At 47.8% G+C, this 18,719-nt stretch overlaps 1 protein-coding gene across 8 annotated transcripts in view; it reads left to right on the forward strand.

The window, feature by feature from the left end:
* The window catches only part of RREB1 (ras responsive element binding protein 1), a 134,228-nt gene that overhangs the window by 86,051 nt on the left and 29,458 nt on the right, over window positions 1-18,719 (forward strand). For all 8 annotated transcript variants that reach the window (XM_036256250.1, XM_036256251.1, XM_036256249.1 and 5 more), the window contains 2 exons: window positions 10,108-10,252; window positions 10,767-10,903. In XM_036256250.1, the coding sequence (XP_036112143.1) occupies window positions 10,108-10,252; window positions 10,767-10,903 (282 nt within the window). The remainder of the gene's footprint in view (window positions 1-10,107; window positions 10,253-10,766; window positions 10,904-18,719) is intronic.

Genomic DNA, 18,719 nt, shown 5'->3' on the forward strand with positions numbered 1-18,719 from the left:
CCTGAAGCTAATATATATAAGGCCTGGTCAGAGTGATGTGCCCCAGCATTTTATTGTTCAAATAAGAGACAAATCATAAGAGGGTAGTGGAGCTAACAGTTGGCCCATGTCAGTCAAGTCTCTTGTGCAGCCTCGTTCCTGTTTGCTGACACTCTATAGAACCTTTCCCTTCCACCTGGGTTTTTCTTTTCTTTTCCAGTATTCTTTAACAATCAGAATAGTTGATTTTATTTTTATTTTTTGAAACAGTATATTTTTTTTTATTTTTCACCCAAGGATATTTTCCCATCTGTCATCAGATAGAGTGGGAGAGAGAAACATCAATGTGATAGAGACACGTCGACTGGTTGCTTCCTGCACAACTTGACCGGGGTCAGGGACTAACCACAACCGAGGTACATGCCCTTGACCGGAATCGAACCCGCGACTCATTGGTCCGTGGGCCAAGGTTCTAACTGCTGAGCCAAACTGGCCAGGGCTAAAAGGATATTTTTTTAAATGTGCTCACTTTGTGTTTGCATTTTCTCTGGAGTACAGGTAGGCCAGAACTCACTCATAAGATTTCCCAAGCGTGGGACACTGGTGAAGCCTTTTAGTACTAAAACTGATTCTTTCATTTACCATCTGCTTCATAATTAAGTAGTTTATTATCATATGGCTGGTTGGATGCTGATGTTTATAACTTACGTTGTCTTCCGTTTTGGCAAAGGTGGTGGTTGTCTATCCATTTGTTTTTGGAAATTAAAGATGCAGAAAAAATGTTCTCTTGCATGCAGGCAGTAGGGTCGTTTTGACATATCTTGTTGAAATATTTCAAAAGCTCAGTTACACCAAGTAAGACTGCTGGATGGCATCGCAGTCTGGAGCACCTTTGCTTGCCCACACTTGAACAGCCTGGCATTTGTGAGAACTAGAAATTAGGTCACAGAAGGGAAGGTATGTGTTTGCTGGGGGTAGGAGGAGGAGCGGTTGCTGGCTGCTGCTTCTGAGTGCCCCATTCTCCTCTCCCACCATGCCCTCTCTGCTGTCTTGACAGCTTTGAACAGATCCTGAGTGTGTGTCCAGTTTCGTGTCATAGTATGAAAGTATTGAGGTGGAGAGGAGGAGGAGGTGGAGGAGGAGAGCGAGCCTAGTCACCTGCGTCAGATCACAGACTTCAACCCGCAGGTGCTGGCCGCAAGCCCACCACAGCACGTCCTGCTTTATGCCTTGCATTTTTCCACCTTTGTTTAAATATTCAACCTGTCCAACCTGTTTGGGCTGAACAAGCTGGTGCTAGCAAACATCTAACTATGCCCACTCACTGTCAACGTTTTTCTGATTTGTAAGGAAGGTGATTAGCAACAAAATCTGCCCCACCCCTCTACTAAAAAGTGAAGCAGTAACGCAGAAATCTTAGTATGCATATGTGGCAGGTTGGGGCCCCCTCCTCTCCCCTCAGGCCTGTGTCGTGCCCGTGGGCCTTTCTCCTCTGGCGTCCTTCAAGACTGGGTTGATGGAGAGCTTGTTGGCCTTCAGTAGGAGAGATTTTGGATCTCCTTAAATGGGTTCACTGGTATGTGGTATCAGCACTCAATTCTTCATGCTTATACGACCCAGCTCGCCCAAAAGGATTGTTCTAGTTCTACAGGTGGGAAAACTGAGGTCTGCAGTGTCATGGGGTTCAGCCAAGATCAGAAGCAAACCTTGGCTCCTTCTCTCCCTGGCTCCTGTTGCTAGAACAGTGTGCTCCTCTCCCCACAGCCCATCACCTGGTGACAGTCGCCTGTGGCGAGCAGAGGCCGGTGTGGCCATCTCAGTCCCACTTCAGATAAAAGGTGCTTGTGCTGCTGCAGTCAGGCAGGGCCTTTGTTGCTTTGTTGGTGTTCACAGGTGGTGTTTCTCTGGATTCATTTCATTATTTCTGTCTCAGAGATGAACTGATTCTGGTACCCTGTTCCTTCTCAACTTTTTCTCATGGCCCTAAATAATATGATATGGCATCCCATAGCAGTGGGGACGTCTCCTCACTCCTTCCCTGCTCCACCGCCTGTGCCTCCCATTTCCCTGCGTGGCAGCAGGCCATCTCGAGGGACCCAGCCTAAGCGTTACTTGTTCCTCTTTTGGAAGCACTTGGGAGCAGCAAACAGTGACTTGGCACCACCGTATTATGGTGATAATCATCTCTTCCTCCTCTGCAAGAAGAAAGAGGATGTGAATAACCAGCTTCTGCCATCTTAAGAAAGTTAAAGCTACTTCTCTCGAGCTGAGTGAGAAAAGGTCTCTTGGCGCTTCCAGTCCACCATGAAGCTTAGGTTGGGGGTTGGCTTAACTGTTATTGGGATCATGGCTCTGGGAACATCAACTCCAGATGGGCTTCCTCACCTGAGACCACAGGTACCGGAGTCCTGCTCCAGGGACAGCAGCTCCAGGCTGTACGGGAAGATTGAAGAAATGCAGGGAGCACCTGGCCGGTTTGGCTCGGTGGTTAGAGCGTCAGCCTGCGGTCTAGAGAGACCTGGGTTCAGTTCTGCTAAGGGCACGTGCCTCGGTTGCAGTTTGTCCCCGGCCCTCGTTGGATCATGTGGGTGGCAGTCACTCAATGTGCCCCTTTCACGTCGATGTTTCTCTCTCTCTCTCTCTCTCCCACTCTACCTGAACAAAAAACGAAAAATTGTCCTCAGGTGAGGATAAAGAAATGCAGGGAGTATGGACTGGGGAAAGAGAGTCCATTCCAACATAGTCCAGCATAGCAGCTGCCCAGAAATGCCCAAGGGAAAGTGGTGACTTTCTGCTTATTTATCTGGGTTAACGCTGGGAGGGTCCAAGCCAGTCAGTTTCAGCTCTGCGTGATTGAGAGTTCTCTGGGTGTGAGAGGGCGGTTCGTCCTACCGGTGAGGTCTTTGTGTGTTTTTTAAGAAACTGTGATTTTATAAGACAATATATACTATGTAGTTTTGTGGGTATTATAAACAGGTATCCAGGGAGCCAAATAGTGTATGAAGCGTGTTATTACAAATGAAAATGTCAGCAAAACAAGGGGAGGCAAAGGAGAAATAGTACACAAGGGTTTAGGGTGTACTGATTCTAAAGCATGATAGTTAGGAACAGGGTCTAGAATCAAGATTTTAAAGGTTGATATTTATTGACATGGGCCACCTGCCAGCCTCTCCTACGCTGTGTTTGAAAGTCAGGAGAGGAGGAAGGACTCCGGATTGAGCAGTGAAGGGCCCTCTGTTTTCTCAGTAGACAGTAACTGAAGGACATTGTACCTCGATTCTGATCTGAGGTCAGTGGCTGCCGGTATCAGCATGGAAGTGGGGGGAGGAATGCAGTAGCCAGAAGGCTGCCCTTCTCCTGCCTGAAGGATGGCTGGGAGATGGGGAACACTGAGGGCAAATATTCCTCAGGTATCATCCTCCCAGCTTTGTCCGTCAGCAAGAAGCATGTGTACCGAGGCCTTGCAGGGGACCAAGGTGGAGTGGGAATCGCCTTCTCCATCCTGACAAAGGAGACAGACTCTGATGGGACAGGAGAGCAGCCCAGGAGAGGAGCAGTGGAGTTCGTGAAACTGAACCCCTGGCACACCCTTACTTTGAATTAAGATGCTTTAACTTTTTATATAATTTTGATTTAGGATATCACCAGCATGTTGGGTTCTATTCAGCAAGGCGACGTGGGATGTGGTCTTTCAGACGCCTCCCTTCTTGTTTGCCCCTGAGCAGAGGCTGCGGCAGCAGGAGCAGACTTGAGTGTTACAACTGAGATGCAGACCTGTCCTTGGCCCTAGGCATTGCTAGTGTCAGCACACGTGGAATCTCATTGACTGATGCTGGGGTGGGCACAGCATCTAAGCATTTCACCAAGCACATCCTGAGAGCCTTGGGAGCAGCCTGGTGGAGGAATTTCCACAACCAGCCTGCAGACAGCAGAAATGCCTCCCTGAGGTTTACACTTCACGCTAGGCTGACATCTAGATCTTTCTGCGAGTGCCGTCTCCTGGGTCGGCAAGGCTCTTACACCATTGTCCAGCTTCCTCCACACCGTCATAGCTGGTGCGACCTGCCTTCTGGAGAGGAATGGCTGAACCTGAACAACACCTGAATTTCTAGAAGGTGCCTTTGCACTCACAGGTGGGGCCACGCTGGGAATGCCCCACCCCGCCACATAACCTCCATCTTCACTCCCTATCCCTTCATTTAGTGGCACAGGACCCCATTGACTTTACAGGTGTCACTCACAGCTCCCCACCCTTAAACTCTCCTTAAACATACATGGATCTATCTGCAGGCTTTCTTTTCTTTGGCCCAAACATAGGTTGTAGAACTGTGATGCTTCTAAATCTCATTCGTTCTCTCTGATTGTCACAGCTTTGTTGGAGAAGCAAAACGAACACAGGATATGGTAAGAGTGGAGATATGTCTGTAATCAGGCTGTAAAAACCTGTTTTAAACCTGTTGACTTCAGTCTGGTGGCCCTGAGCGCTGCTGGGCACTATTTGTGTGCAGTTTGTGTCCTGTGTCATAAATAAAATCTATGAGGAAATTAAGACCAAAAAGTTAACAAATACTGGCAGTGTCCAGATGTCACCTGAGCTTTGACCTTCACATGTAAGTTAGATACAGGAACCCTTGAAGAATGTGTGACACTGGCCTTGAGGGACCTTCTACTACATGCTTGTTTAAACCTGGCAAACTTGTGCAAGGACTGCTGGTGAGCCAGGGGCAGATTTAATGTTTATATCCCCAAAATATCAGTGTCTGAGTCAAAAAGTTAACCAGATCCGCGAGCAGCGTGAAGGGTTAGAATCCCCTTTCATCCTGTGACTCTCACACTTGATCTGGTGTGAGTATCACCTGGAGGGCATGTGGGCAAATGCAGGGCACGGGCCAGGCTGAGAACTTGCAGTGATTCCCCGGGTGATTCTGATGCTGTTGGTCAGAGAACCACGGTTTGAAAACCAGTGCTCTGGGAGGCTGGTGGTATTCTCCTGGGAAGTTTTACAGATGTGAAAACTGAAGCTGAGGTTGCCTGAGTAACTTGGCGAGTTTCCATGGTTACTAGATGGTAGAACCAGGATATAGCTTCTGACGTGTCTCACAGCTCCGAGCCTGCCCCAAGACCTCAGTGCCATACGTGGTCGCTCTGTCTGCTACACCATCTTCCCACCCAAATTTGCTTTTTTCATCTATTTCAGTTCCTGCTTGCCTCTTAGAGCAGGCCAGTGCTTGAATGGTTAAGAGTTTACCTCCATCTCCAAGTCCCCAGATTTACATACCTGGGAAAGGTCAGCGGAAAGTTCCCGTTGTTTCGAACTGGCAGTGAGATTCGGGGAGGAAGGGAGGGTGTGCTTTAGAGATACTCCTTTGAGTTAGTGGCGTGGTGCACTTTCTTCACAAGGTGTGTTTGGTTTAGCTCTGATACAGTCCTTACTCTTCTGGACAGTCCACCCTAGCTACGATGGATCTTTTCACATTTTAGAAAATGAATGATTATATTAATGGGAGGAAAACTTTGAGTTGAAAATCAGCATCCCTCTCAAAATCCAACATAGGCTCCTATCAGTGCTAAAAAGCACCCAGCTTTAGGCTTTCCTAGATTAGGAAACATCTGCAGGATTTGTTTTGGTTCATACTGTAAAAGCCCCTTTGGGTGTTGTGAACAGGAGAAAACATCACTTGGCTCCTGAAAGTGCTCTGATAAAATTCCTTCTTCAGACCAGGTGTGGCAGGATTTCTACTAAAGTACATGCCTCTATAGGAAATTCTACAATCTTATTCAAAAGGCAGATGCTTGCTTTGAGTGTACATTCACTTCTCTACTGTGAACGTGGGTATAGTTTTGAATGCAGCATACAGATTAATTCCAAGAGGAAAACATTAGCGTGTGTCCTCATTGTTCACATTTGGGGTATTTTTCATTCAAGTCTCTTCAGTATAGCAGTGTTTACTGTATAGTCTCATATCAAGTTTGCTAACATTAAATCCTAATAAAGTAAACTATAAGGTGTCTTGGAAACTGAGGACATATGTTGTTGTGATATGCAGGTGTATAACATTTTCTGCATTTATTTCATCCATCCCTTCCTCCATTCAGTGATTCAAGAGATATGTACTTATTCATTCATTTATTCAGCCATTCAACCATTTTGAACAAATATTTATTGGACCACCTGCCGTGTGCCACCAAAGGCTAGTGCGGTACTCCCCATGCCAACATTTCAGATTTCTTATCCTTGCCAATCTGGAAAGTGTGAAAAGACGTTAACTGTTCAAGTGCAGAATGGAGGAGATCGCTCTTAGGAACTGAGGTTGTGACGTTGCTGTTAAACATGCACAAGGAAGCCCCAGCTCTGTTCGCGCAGCCTCTGGAGGTGGTGGTCCCAGCCCTGTGGCTTTCCCTCTCAGACCATAGCAACATTGGTACTCACCTCTAACCCAACATTTCATGAAGGACATTCACAAACTGGAGAGTATTCCACGGTTAGTAGGGATTGGTGTGATTCAGCAAATGAGAGCTGCCTCGGGGACTAGCTGCAGGAGCTAGAGTTGTTTGACTTGTAGGAAGCTTTGGAGGAAGGTAGATGCCATCCTGGGCTGTTGAAAGAGCTGCAAGGAATAAGAGAGTGTAGACCATCCGGTGCTGCCCGTAAGGACAGAGACCAAGTTAGGACGGAATTTTCAGCTTAGCATGGGGAAGATGATTTTAATAATCAGCAGTGTTGAAAATGGAGAAGTCCCTGTGGCTGGAAGCATTCATGAAGAATAAACAACTGTGTGTCTGGAGTGTTTATATCTAAAAACGGTGGAGCAGAGTGGGAAGTTGGACAGCATCTCTGCTCCTTTCCATTTCTGAGGTTCATTGTAATTTACTGATTCTTAGGGTACATGGAAATTAGACAAATTAGCCCTTGAAATAAAGCCTGAGAGAAAAATAGATGCAAGCCTTCTAAAGAAGAGAAATAGAATTATTTCCTGCACCAGCCCTCTGTTTTGGCCATGTTCTGCAGGAAGGAGGCCATGACAGGTTCATCCCAGTGACTCGCCCCACCTCCTGTGAGGATCCAGGAAGAAATGGGTAACTAATGCCACTGCTCCTGCTATCAGAGGCCAGGGGATGGGGAATATCCTTAACCACAGATCACAACCAACTCCAGAACTAGTTGGAACTCCCAACCCTGGCAGCCCAACTATTGACCGAATTAAGTTCCTAAATGAGCCTGCAGCTGTTGGTCACCATGTAGCTGGAAGGACAGATTGGGAACACCCTGTGTCTTGGCCAGCAACCGGAGATTTAACCCTAGAGCGGGGTATTGCTTGAGCTTCAAACTTGGGGCTCCAGCTGGGCTCAGTTGGAAAACGAATGGGTTGATGTGCTGGGCAGCCGCACACTTGCCACCGACCCCTCCGGACTGCTTTGATCTGGTCTCCTCTCCCTGCCTTTGACAGTGATGTAGTTCAAGGACAGCCCTAGTTTTTCAGAATAAGACAGAGGCAGGACGGAGGTGGGGAATATTGCTGCCTGACCTCAGAGCCTTCATCCCCCTGTTGAAATTTTGTTAACGTTTGCTATCAGCTGCCAGGCCTTGGGCCACAGTCACTCAGAAAGGAAGTGTCCGGGTTCAGGTTTGAACCCTAAGATCCAGCCTGTGATCTAGAACACAGATCCAAAGGCGTGGCCTTGGAGGTGAAGCATGGGCTCTGGAGTCGCACACCAAGGACCATTCCATCCTGGCTGAGAGGCCCTGGGTGTGTCACCCTCTCCACACCTCAACAACCACATCTGCATCATGGAAATAACACTCTGTGTAATGTTCCCACCAGGTCCTCACTGAGGGCTCGCTCTCTCTCCTCTCTGGAAACACATTGTCATACTCTGAGAACTAGACATGCTAGTATCACGTGATAGAGAAGGTGCAACTTGACATGAGCTAGTGAACTAACAGCTGTCAGTCTGCAGCTTCTAGTCTTCCCACGGGTCATCGTAGCCGTATGTTCATCTGCACAAGTACCCTATCGACTGTTGGAAAGGGCATTCATTTTTTAAATTAATTTTGAGTTATTTATTGACAGGGTGGGTTTAGTACTAATTTGCATCCCTTAGTGTTATCATATTTCCTCAATTCTTAGATGCTATGAAAAATTTTTTTCTTGCATTTCTAAAGTTGCAGTATGTCATACAATAAAAGTCCAAAGTCACTTGCCAGACTTTCTTTTTTTCTTCCAAATGCCGATATTAAGTGGTGGTCTCCTTAAATCACCTTAGACTAGAGCAGGTACTTAGAATAAGATGTGTGGCTCAGTGGTTTAGTGTCAACCCAAGCACCAAGAAGTCGCCGGTTCGATTCCCAGTTGGGGCACATGCCCAGGTTGTGGGCCCAGTGCCCTGTGGGGGACCTGCAGGAGGTGGCCAGTCAATGTTCTCTCTCATTGATGTTTCTATCCCTCTCCCTCTCCCTTCTTCTCTAAGATCAATAAAGAAAAAAATGTTTTTTTTAAAAAATAAGGCTAGCCCTGGCCGGTTTGGCTCAGCCGTTGGAGCGTCGGCCTACAGACCAGAGAGTCCCAGGTTCGGTTCCCTCTAGGGGCACGTACCAAGATAGATAGATAGATAGATAGATAGATAGATAGATAGAGATTTGTTTCCATGAACTTTCCCAAGACCGCGAACTAATAACAAAGCATTTTTTCCTAATAATCAAGAATCACATGGACATGGGCATTATGCTCGGGATTCTTTCCATTCTCTGCTGCTGGATCTTTCGGCTCCACCCACCAGTTCCCCTAAGACCTGAGCCTCCTTCCCTGAGCCCATTTCCTCAAGGTTAGGCCACATCCGACCTGCTGGCAGGTGGTTCACCTGTGCTCTCTGGGCAGGGGCTAATGCGGGGACCCCGCCATCTCCTTGAATACGTCTGTAGAGCCAGAACAAGGAAAGCAGCGTCTTACCCTCCACGTGCTCAGGGGAGACTGGCAGATGTGGCCAGGCAGCGGTCATGTGAAGGAAAGGCGCTACCTTAGCTGCCATCGGCCACTGGCCCAGAGCCTGTGCTGCTGCTGCTCGTGGTTCACGAGCTTCTTTGCTGTCCTGTCCTCAGCCAGTCTCTGAAGAAGGCTCAGCAGAGAGTGAGCTGAAGTTCTTTTACAGACGTGACAGGATAGTCTGTGAAAACTCCACTGTTCCCCCCATTCCTAAGAACATCTCCAGTACAATAATCCTATAAAATAGTTTATAAAAAGCTGCAGTTACATTCTGACATCTGGCACAGTGTAACCCAAGTCAAAGAGGATGATGGTGGTGATGGTCATTAGGAAGAGTAAGCCTTTTATGTCACAGTGCAGGGAAATGGAGACTATCTGTTTGTAATGTCATTCTTTTCCTGTAGGTCTTGGGACCTTGTTCTTAGGATGTTTGTGTTGCAATTTGATGAAGTTAGGTCACTTTAAATCAGGTATCCATAAAACTCTTTATTATAATATGTATACACACAGAGTATGAATATGGAATACCTTCCTGTATGTATATTCCTAGCCTGGTAGATGTCAGGGTTGCAACATATAACTTACTCATTGTATTGTTCCAGCTATCCCCATGAGCTGTTAATCCATGAACAACGTGGAAAGACTTTTGGGTCTTAATAAGCACCCCAGATATTTGCTCTGTCAGCAATTCCTCCAACTTGACCCCCGACATCCTTCAGAAAGCAGAGGAGCGAGAGCACAGTACTGGTAGATGGGGTGTTTCTGGGGGCAAATAGAGAGTGATTACTTGGTTGGTGAACTAGTGGTATCTGGGAATTCTTTATTCTCTAGAACTGTGTGTCCTAATATAGTTCGTTTTGCCTAAATAAGAACAGGGCACCAGATAGTTTGTTTTCACCTCATTGGTGCCAGTGAAGCTCACAGACGTCTCCCAGCAGACAGCAAGGTACTGAGTGGCATCTTTTGGCTTGTACTTGCAAGAGATTTAAGAGGATTCAAGGTTATAACTTTTAAAAAGAGAGAAGTCACTGTAAGTTATCTGTCATGTCTCTTAAGTAAATTAACCAACAACTTAATATAAAATATTAAAAAAATAAACCAACTCAGTGTTTTGCTAAAGTGCATTATATGTGCGTGTTCTTTCCAGACATATGAAGATTCACGAGAAAGACCCTAACAGTGCTGCAGCTGCAGCCCCGCCATCCCCGCTGAAGCGCAGGCGGCTCTCCTCCAAAAGGAAGCTGAGTCACGATGCCGAGTCGGAGAAGGAAGACCCAGCGCCTGCTAAAAAGGTTCTCCCTGCTCCCAGCCCAGGAGTGCCTAACCACGGGGTTCTGGGTAGACAGCCTCATCTTTATCTTTGCCGTTTGGGGTTTGGCCTGTCTCCCCACGCTGCTGCATAGAAAAGAGTGCGTGCTTCCTCTGTAGCGCCCCTCGCCGAGCCCACTGAGGAAATGAAGAGCTTGTCCATTGCGCCTCTGCGTTTTTTCCTAACTAGAATGGAAGCTCCGTAAGTGTAGGGACTTGTCCTCACTCTTACTCCACTGTCTGTGAGGTGCTAGGTGTTCTGTAAATATCTGTTGGATTGGTGAGTGGGTTGAGGGTGGGTGGGCAGATGGATAGATGGATGTTATATTTAGTGAGCATTCACTGCATGAATGAAGGACTGGTCAGGTGCATTCTAAATACCTGGGAGGTGGTGTCCTTTTCTTTTAGATAGCCTCTGGACTGCGGGTTGGCTTCTCTTCAGAAGACCACCCATGTGGAAAGCCTCCTTCATGACTTCACTTTTTCCTCTCCCCTAAGATGGTAGAAGATGGGCAGTCAGGTGACCTGGAGAAGAAGGCTGATGAAGTGTTTCACTGCCCGGTGTGTTTCAAGGAGTTTGTTTGCAAGTATGGACTGGAGACCCACATGGAGACCCACTCAGATAACCCACTAAGGTAGAAAGGGTGGACTCTACCTGCACTCTGGAAAGCTCTTTCCTGTTCCCATTTCTTCTGGCATCTGACATAGCCTTTTCTTTCATTACTCCATACTGGGCTGGAATGCTTTACTGGGGTATGAGGACGCTGGCGAGGCCATTGAGAAGGGCATGTGAAGTTGGGCTGAAAGGTGTGAGTGAAGGTGGCTGACACCGCAGAACGTGTTCACCAGAGCTCACTGCTTCCTTCATGCCTGGCGAGCCCTGGGCACGGGAGCCTCCTCTCACGGGGCATTTGGGCAACAGACACACTGTGTTCATAAAATGCACTGCAACCCAGATGACTGGGAGCTGTGCAGCACGTGGTGGGGCCAGAAGGGTGTCTGCAGCTGTTGGACTGGCGGCACTGGTAGCAGGGAGCACGGAGAATGCATTTTGGGATGAGACCAAGTTCAACTTCATGCAAGACGTGTCCTGTAGTGAAGCCCGTCACAGAGAAACAGTGATGGGTGACCATTCTCCTGGTCCAACCTCAAGTTGAGGCCTTCACTGTCTCTAGTTTTCTGATTCCCAGCCTTTCCACGCAGAAAACATGCATGGTATTACGACTTTCCAGCAGAATTCGGAGTTGTAGGCGCAGCGCACTGAGCTTTCTTGCCCTCCCTTCTCTGAGAACTTTCTCACCAGGCAGAAAACCCTGTGTCCTTAGTGAGCAGATAGGCTTGTGACCTTTTTCTACAGAACTGCCTCTTGGAAAGCTGTTACCATTGGAAAGAACGAGGCACCATTGGGAGCCGCTGGTGCAGGGAGGCTAGAAAGGCACGTGTCTGCAGGGCTGCCCAGGGCAGGTGAGCACAGGCATGGCTGCAGCTCCAGGTTCCAGGAGACAGTGGAGGATGTGGAAACCTGGACGTCTGTGACTCACCGGGGTATGGGCCACATTGCTTTCCTGAGGACGCGGGTTTGGTTGTGACTGAGGAGTGAAGGGGACTGAGCAAGCTGAAGACTTTCGTGTTGAGGGAAAAGCCTAATTAACTGTACAGTAACTTAAAGCTGTGTCAAATATCATTGTCCTTAATCACATTAGCTTGACTTTAGGAGGAGAAGGAGTTTATGAAGAGTTTAGACTGCTGAGCATTTGAAGTGCTGTAAAATGCCCTTACATAACTCCCCATCTCGGGACATTGCATGATGCGTGGGAGTGGACATGCTTGTCAGCCCCAGATCCCAGTCCTGTCTCTGCTCATGTAGGACCTTGACCAGCTGCATCTGAACCTGAAGGAGAACTGGACAAGATAATCCCTGTGCTCCCTTCAGACTTTAAATTCTGTGATTCTGAAACCTGTCTCTTACCAGTTGTTCTCTGTCTACCGAGAAAAAGCATTTGACTCTTTCTTTTATAGGCCCTGTAGTTCTGAGAGATTCAGGAACTTGACTTCATGGTTTTATTAACATCCACAGCATACCCAGGATGTGGGCTTGTGGTGGGTGGTGAATAGGGAGATAGTTGTCTAGACTGAGGACCTGAGCAAACAGAGGTGAAGTTACCAGGGGAGCCTCACTTGGTGAGTTGTGGGCAGAGGCAGGAATAGTCCATGGGCCCTCCAGCTCCCGTCACTGCAAAGTAAACACACTGCTAGTCTCTGAGTTTCTTCATGTGTTTTATTTCACTTCATGCTTTATTCTATGCTCAGATAGCATTAGGAACTACCTACTTGCTACCTTTTGGATAGTTCTGCCCTGCAGGGAAAATAACTGAGTCTCAGAAGAGCTTTCTGGGTGGCTGGAACCTGAACAGCATGGTGAATAACAGTGATCGAGAAAGATCAGGCGTCCTCTTCTTAAATGCTGGCCTACATGAGGGTGTGGGTTCTCCTGAAACAGGGTCTTCTAAGACCAGCATCTTCTCCGGGCACAGGCTGGGCTTGCTACTCAGAGAGGATGGAGATGGGAATTGCGCTAGATGCTGGTTGTTCCATTCTGCATGATTTGGTGGGTAATTCATTCACTGTGACTCCAAGGCCACCGGGGCCACCAATCGGCTATGATGTTGAACCTCAAGTCCTGCCTGTTTTTCTTGCTTATTCAGTAGTAATACCCTTTGTTTGGTGAGGGGTTGGTTGACTGGAGAAGTTTTGTAGCCTGGCAGGGACTCCACCCCTCCTGGCAGCCCTCCCTCCCACTGGGGGCCCTGGACGCTGCGCCCCCAGCACCCAGCAGTGGCCGTGAGAAGGGGTTGCCTTGCTTCCCATGTGCAGGACAACCAGGCCATCCTGTCTAGTAGCTGTTGCTAGATGGGGTGGGGCTTGTGTCTGGAAACCAAAAGGAGTTGATTACAGAACATAGTTAATTTCCCTTTTCTCCTTGGCTGCTCTGCCTTTCCACATAATAGCCTGCTATCAAGGAGGCCATGGGGGCAGGCAGGAGCCAGCAGAGCCCAGCCAGGCAGTGAACTGTGACAGTAGCTGATGAGAGAAACTGCTTGTTAACCCAGAGCTAAAATAGGCACCAACTCCATTTGCAAACCCCAAAGGCAGCAGAACCACAGTGGGATAGATGCTTCAAGTTTAGACAGAAAGTTTATAACTCAAAACAGCTGTTGGCTTCTCTCCTGCCCTAACCCCCATCCCAAAACTGGCAAGATGCCCATTGTTTCTTAATGAAAAGTGTTGGCAATTGAAGCTCCTGTAAACGCCGAGGCTGTCCTCCGTTCCCCTGTGTTTCAAATTAACAAAGTGTCAGTGTAGAACAACAGGAAGACACGAAGTGGCTTGTAGCAATTCTAGCTCTTGTCAGTTATTGCCTGGGCCCTGACGTGACTAGCAGTAAATCGGCCCCTCTGTACAGGGACCCAGACAGGAGAAGTGCAGGGCTCGTTGAGACCTGGCACTTGGAATGGAGGTAAGGGCAGGAGTGCTCAGCAGGCAGGTGGATGTGTAAAGGACGTCCCTCAGACACAGGTAGGATGAGAGCCACATATGGCACTTTACGTTTTCTAGTGCCACATTTAAAAAATAAAAAACGGGTGAAATTGATCATGCTTTGTTGATTATACCATTGTGTCCAAAATACAGTGTCAACATAGATACAATATAAAAATCGTCAGTGATATGTTTTACATTCTTATTTATGTGCTGTCTTTGCAGTCCATAGTGTGTGGTGTGATCACAACCCATCTCGGTTTGAACAGGCGTGTTTCAAGTGCTCAGCAGCCCACCTGTGGCAGGGAGGGCGCCAGGGCAGCAGCTTTGCGTCAGTGGCCCCTGGTCTTGTGTCTGAATGGCTTATGTCAGGCTGACCGGGGCTGGGCCCAGACTGGTGACAGCTGGTGGTCACCATGGCAATGTGGGGGCACAGTCTGGCAAAGGTTATTATATAATCTTATATGGCATCTTGATTGAAGGAGATCAGGTAATAGTTTTTCAATCATTTGAGCAAGTGACAGTGCTTATTATGTGTCAGGCGATTGACCACACTTGAGGGGAAAATAGTGATGTTGGAGACAGGGCCCCTCAAGGGCCAGTCAGAAAGCAAGTAAATGAGCAGTGAAAAAAAAAAACAAAACCCCAAAAAACAAAGGGAGCAAATTCGGGGCCTGGAGGGGCACTTGTTCAAACAAAGGGAGCCTGATCCAGCTGGTGTAAAGCTTCCTTGGGCCTTTCACATCGGGACAGGGCCCCCTGTATGTCTCTGGAGGAGTCCCTCCTTCATCTGGGTGGATTGTGGGTCCTGGTTGTCTGTAAGGTGATTTCAAGTTTAAAGGCAGTGCCCTTAAATCTATGTTAGGAATTACAGGAGCCCAAGTGGGTTGTGACAGGCACGGCAGTGTGGGGGAGGGGAGTGCTGCTGGAGGCCTGGAGGACAGCTAGGGGCCACCCCCGTCTTGGCAGGAGAGAGATGTCAGAACCTTCTTCTCCAGGATTCTCAGGTGTTCCACTGTGTTCAGCTCCCTTTATGTCATCCCCACATATCCCCATGACCTGCAGGAAGACCCTCAGACTACTTCACATGGCACTGGCCCCACTCTTGTTAAATGCCATTCTAAAAATAGGAAAGGGTATAACAAAGTATCTGTCAGCATCTTGTATTTGAGTCTCAGGGGTCTGAGGCTCGGCCAGGAGGAAACATTTAAAATGATGCTGGTGGAGGGGAGGACACTTCCCTTCTTCCTTCCTCCTTCCCAGCAGGCCTAGAAGCTGGAGGCACCTTAGTCAGGACTGCCCCCTCTCCACCCTGCCCAAGGATCCTCTCTTTGACTGGGGCTGTGCCGAGCAGGGATAGCCACTGGCTTCTGGGCTCACCCCAGCCCTAAATCTGCCTGGGCTTCATGCCATGCTGGTTTGGTTGAACAGTCCGAGCAGGGTGTCGGGACATGGTGTGCAGCCTGGCAGATTCCTGGGCGTGGGCAGGGCAGGCTGCCGCCCACCACTGGCCAGGGCCCTGTCACAGGGCCCGTACTGTTGCTCCCAGCAACTGAGAGAGATTAGTGCAGCTGTTAGATGTCAGTTCTCAGCTGGGACAGGACTGGAGGGGAGGGTGGGCTCGAGGGGAGAGGAATGTCTGAGTTGGGCAGGAGAGGTTATTTGCACTTAGCCCTTCTTGCCTCCGGAGACAGAGCAGGAAAAATGAAGCATGAAAATCCCTTTAAAAAAGAATGTCAGTCTCTCGATTAAAACATTGTAATGAGAAAGAAATCCAGTATCTCAGGAAGTTGGCCAGGGTGAGCAGCAGCATTCTTAGCAAGGTATTTCATAGGTTCTGATGACAGGGGCTGGGCTTGCTGGCTGCTGGGGAGTGTTAGAGGGAAGAAAGGCTCCCAGTGGAGCCGCTGTCCAGTGCCCAGGCATCAAGAATGTGGCATGGGTTGTAGAAGGAGCTGGGCACCTGCAAATAACTGTCCCCTGAACTGACAGCGTGGCAAGCGGTGTAACAGGGAATAATTAAGCCCCTGGCTCCATTCTAGCTGCCTGGCAGCTCTGTGGCCTCCAGCGCAAGTTGAGACTCAGTTTCCCCATCTGCAAACCAGTTTCAGAACTGCTGTGGCGGGGGCAATCCACATTCCATCATACTGTAACAAATGCTGAATGAATATTACCTCTGATACTGTTATTTAGAGTGTGTCCTTTTTAATATTTTAAACCTTGCAACATTTACAGTTGTGGTTTTCTGCCACAATTTGGGTACCCGATTCCAATGAAATAAATTGAGGAGTCTAATCCTGGAACTTCTCCCAGTTATTTGACAGAGAGCATGAAAGTAGGTTGTCCTTTATTGTTATAAAGAGCCTCTTTTATCTAGTTTTGCTTTTGGAAAGATTGGGATAACTGAGTGGCTATTTAAATTGGATTTGCGTCCTACCTACCAAATTTTGTAATCCACCTGTGCTGAAAGCGACATATTTAAAAGCTTTCAGGGACTTGATACCTTGAAATAATAGAACTACACATCACTTTCCTTGGATTGCTGAAGAAACCTGAGATGCTGAAGAAATGTGTTTCCTGGTGTTTGAAATTTACCAAAGCATTTTCTTGAAAATACATTCAGCATAGGGGAAAAAACTTTTTTACCCTTTCTTGATAATGGGGTTACCTGCCTGTCCGTTACCTGCCAAAATGGTGGACTTGATAGAATGATCTGAAAGTCAGACACCCAGGGTTTATTGCTTTGGGCTGCTAAGAAGCTGTTTTGTTAACTCAGGGTTCTGAAGAGTTAAGATTACCAGATGAATATAATATCTAACAAGCACTGGGAGGAGCTAATCCCAAAATTGTTTAGCCACAAGGTTTATTTTATTTTATTTTATTTTATTTTTTAAAAAGCTTTTTAGTGGCCTTGTTATTCATTTCTGTAAATCCCATCGCCATAAATTTGCCTTCAGGCCATACTCTTAATCTTTGATATCTATACAGCTCTCAACCTATTTTGAATGCTGTGGGGAAGGTTATTTAGAAACTTGTTGGTGGGCCCCAGCCAGGGTTGCTCAGTTGGTTGGAACACAACTGAAAGGTTACAGGTTCAATTCCCGTCAGGGCGTATATAGGAGGCAACTGATGGTTATTTCTCACATCAATGTTTCTCTTTCTCTCTTCTTTCCCTTCTCTCTAAAAGAACACAAAAACATAGCCTCAGGTGAGGATTAAAAAATATAGTTTCTGTCATACTTCTAATATCCCTTTCATATTAAAAAAAAAAAAAAAAAGAAGCTTGTTAGTGGTTATCAGGGCTGATACCTTCTGGTGAAGTTATTCCTGGTAAGTACCTGTTCTGTTAGCCCTGCTGTGAACCAGCAGCATTGCTGGCTCCACTCGGGCGTCTTGTGCCCAAACTCCTTAGGCGGGATGTCCCGACCACAGTAGCACATAGGTCACACTGCATTTCTACCCCAGCCCAGAACTATGCAGTGTTCTTGGGAAAAGAACAGATACCATGGTGTCCCCGCCTCATATGGCAAGCTGTGGTACATGTCAGTTCTCAAGTCAATGAGTTTAAAATTTTAACTTTTTTTCTAAGTTTTTTTTTTTTCTTTCATTTTTTAGAGCAAGAGGAAGGGAGAGAGAGAAACCTCACTGTGAGAGAGATACATTGATCGGCTGCCTCCTGCACACCCCCTACTGGGGATGGAGCCCACAACCCAGGCATGTGTCCTGACCAGGAATCAAACCGGGACCTCTCAGTCCATGGGAGAACACTCAATCCACTGAGCCACACCGGCTGGGCTTAACTTGGTTTTTTTTGACTAGTCGTGGATCTGGCTATGAACAAGAACATAATTTATTTGCAGTAAAGTCCTTTGAGAATTGAAAAGACAAACCCTCAGCTAACAAAAGAGTGTTTCCTTGGCCTGCTGGCACTGGCTTGCTCCAGCCCTCCCTTGCTGTCTCTCTGCCTGCGGCGGCCAGAGGTAGGGGTTGAGCACTGGCTGGCAGGCCAGGTCTTTCTGTGGCTTCAGGTCCCTGACAGTTCAATGTTCCTGTGGGAGTCCAACTTCTTTACCATGTTAACTATGTGTTCTTTTTAGCCTGGCCATTGTCAAGGTCAGCAATGGTCAGAGCCGGTGTGCTGTGGGACTTGGCTTGTTTTGTTCGATTTCCAAAACAGAAGGGACAAAAAGGGTTAAAGTATATGTTGAAGCCTGTCTGTGATCATGGTGCCTCCCTCCAGCCACCAGTGTTGGGAGTCCCCAATCCTACCATACCAGGAGCCACAGTGGAAACTGGGCTCACCCCCACCCCCACATGCTTCCCTGGGGGCACTTTCCTGCCCTGGGACCCCCTACCTCAGCCCTCTCTCCTCTGTGTGCTTCACACCTACTCATGCCCCTTCAATGACATTACAAGTAGTGCTAAGGGACCGAGGAGATAAATTGTAGGCAGCTGCTTTTCCCTTCTGCTGTTCAGGAGAGCTCAACTCTGCATGCCCTGAAACTATAGCTCCTCCTCTCCCCCCTCCCCCCTCCCCCAACAGAGCTGCTGGATCCCCTGCCCCAGTCATAGGAGCCACCTTGAAGGAGCAGCACTGCAAGAGGCAGGACCAGGCCTGGGATGTCACATGTGGAAGTTGGGAGGCTAAAATCTACTCCAGTATTCTAATTAAGTTTTCATACTCTCTTATAGAGGCATTTGCTAACATGTGCTGGAATTCAGATATTTTCTGGGTGAAGTAGGTTGTGGTGAACTGCCTTGGGTACAGAACCAGTTTCCGTGAGTGGAAGGATTTGGCATTCACATCCAGGAGAGCATCCTTTTAGAAGCCGAGGACGGGCTGAGTGCCCACGTTAGCTTTCACCCTGAGTTTCACATGGAATCTCACCTGTACTTAAGTTGTCCTTTGTGGTT

This window comes from Molossus molossus, unplaced genomic scaffold, assembly GCF_014108415.1.
Source record: "Molossus molossus isolate mMolMol1 unplaced genomic scaffold, mMolMol1.p scaffold_m16_p_12, whole genome shotgun sequence".
NCBI classification, from domain to species: domain Eukaryota; kingdom Metazoa; phylum Chordata; class Mammalia; order Chiroptera; family Molossidae; genus Molossus; species Molossus molossus.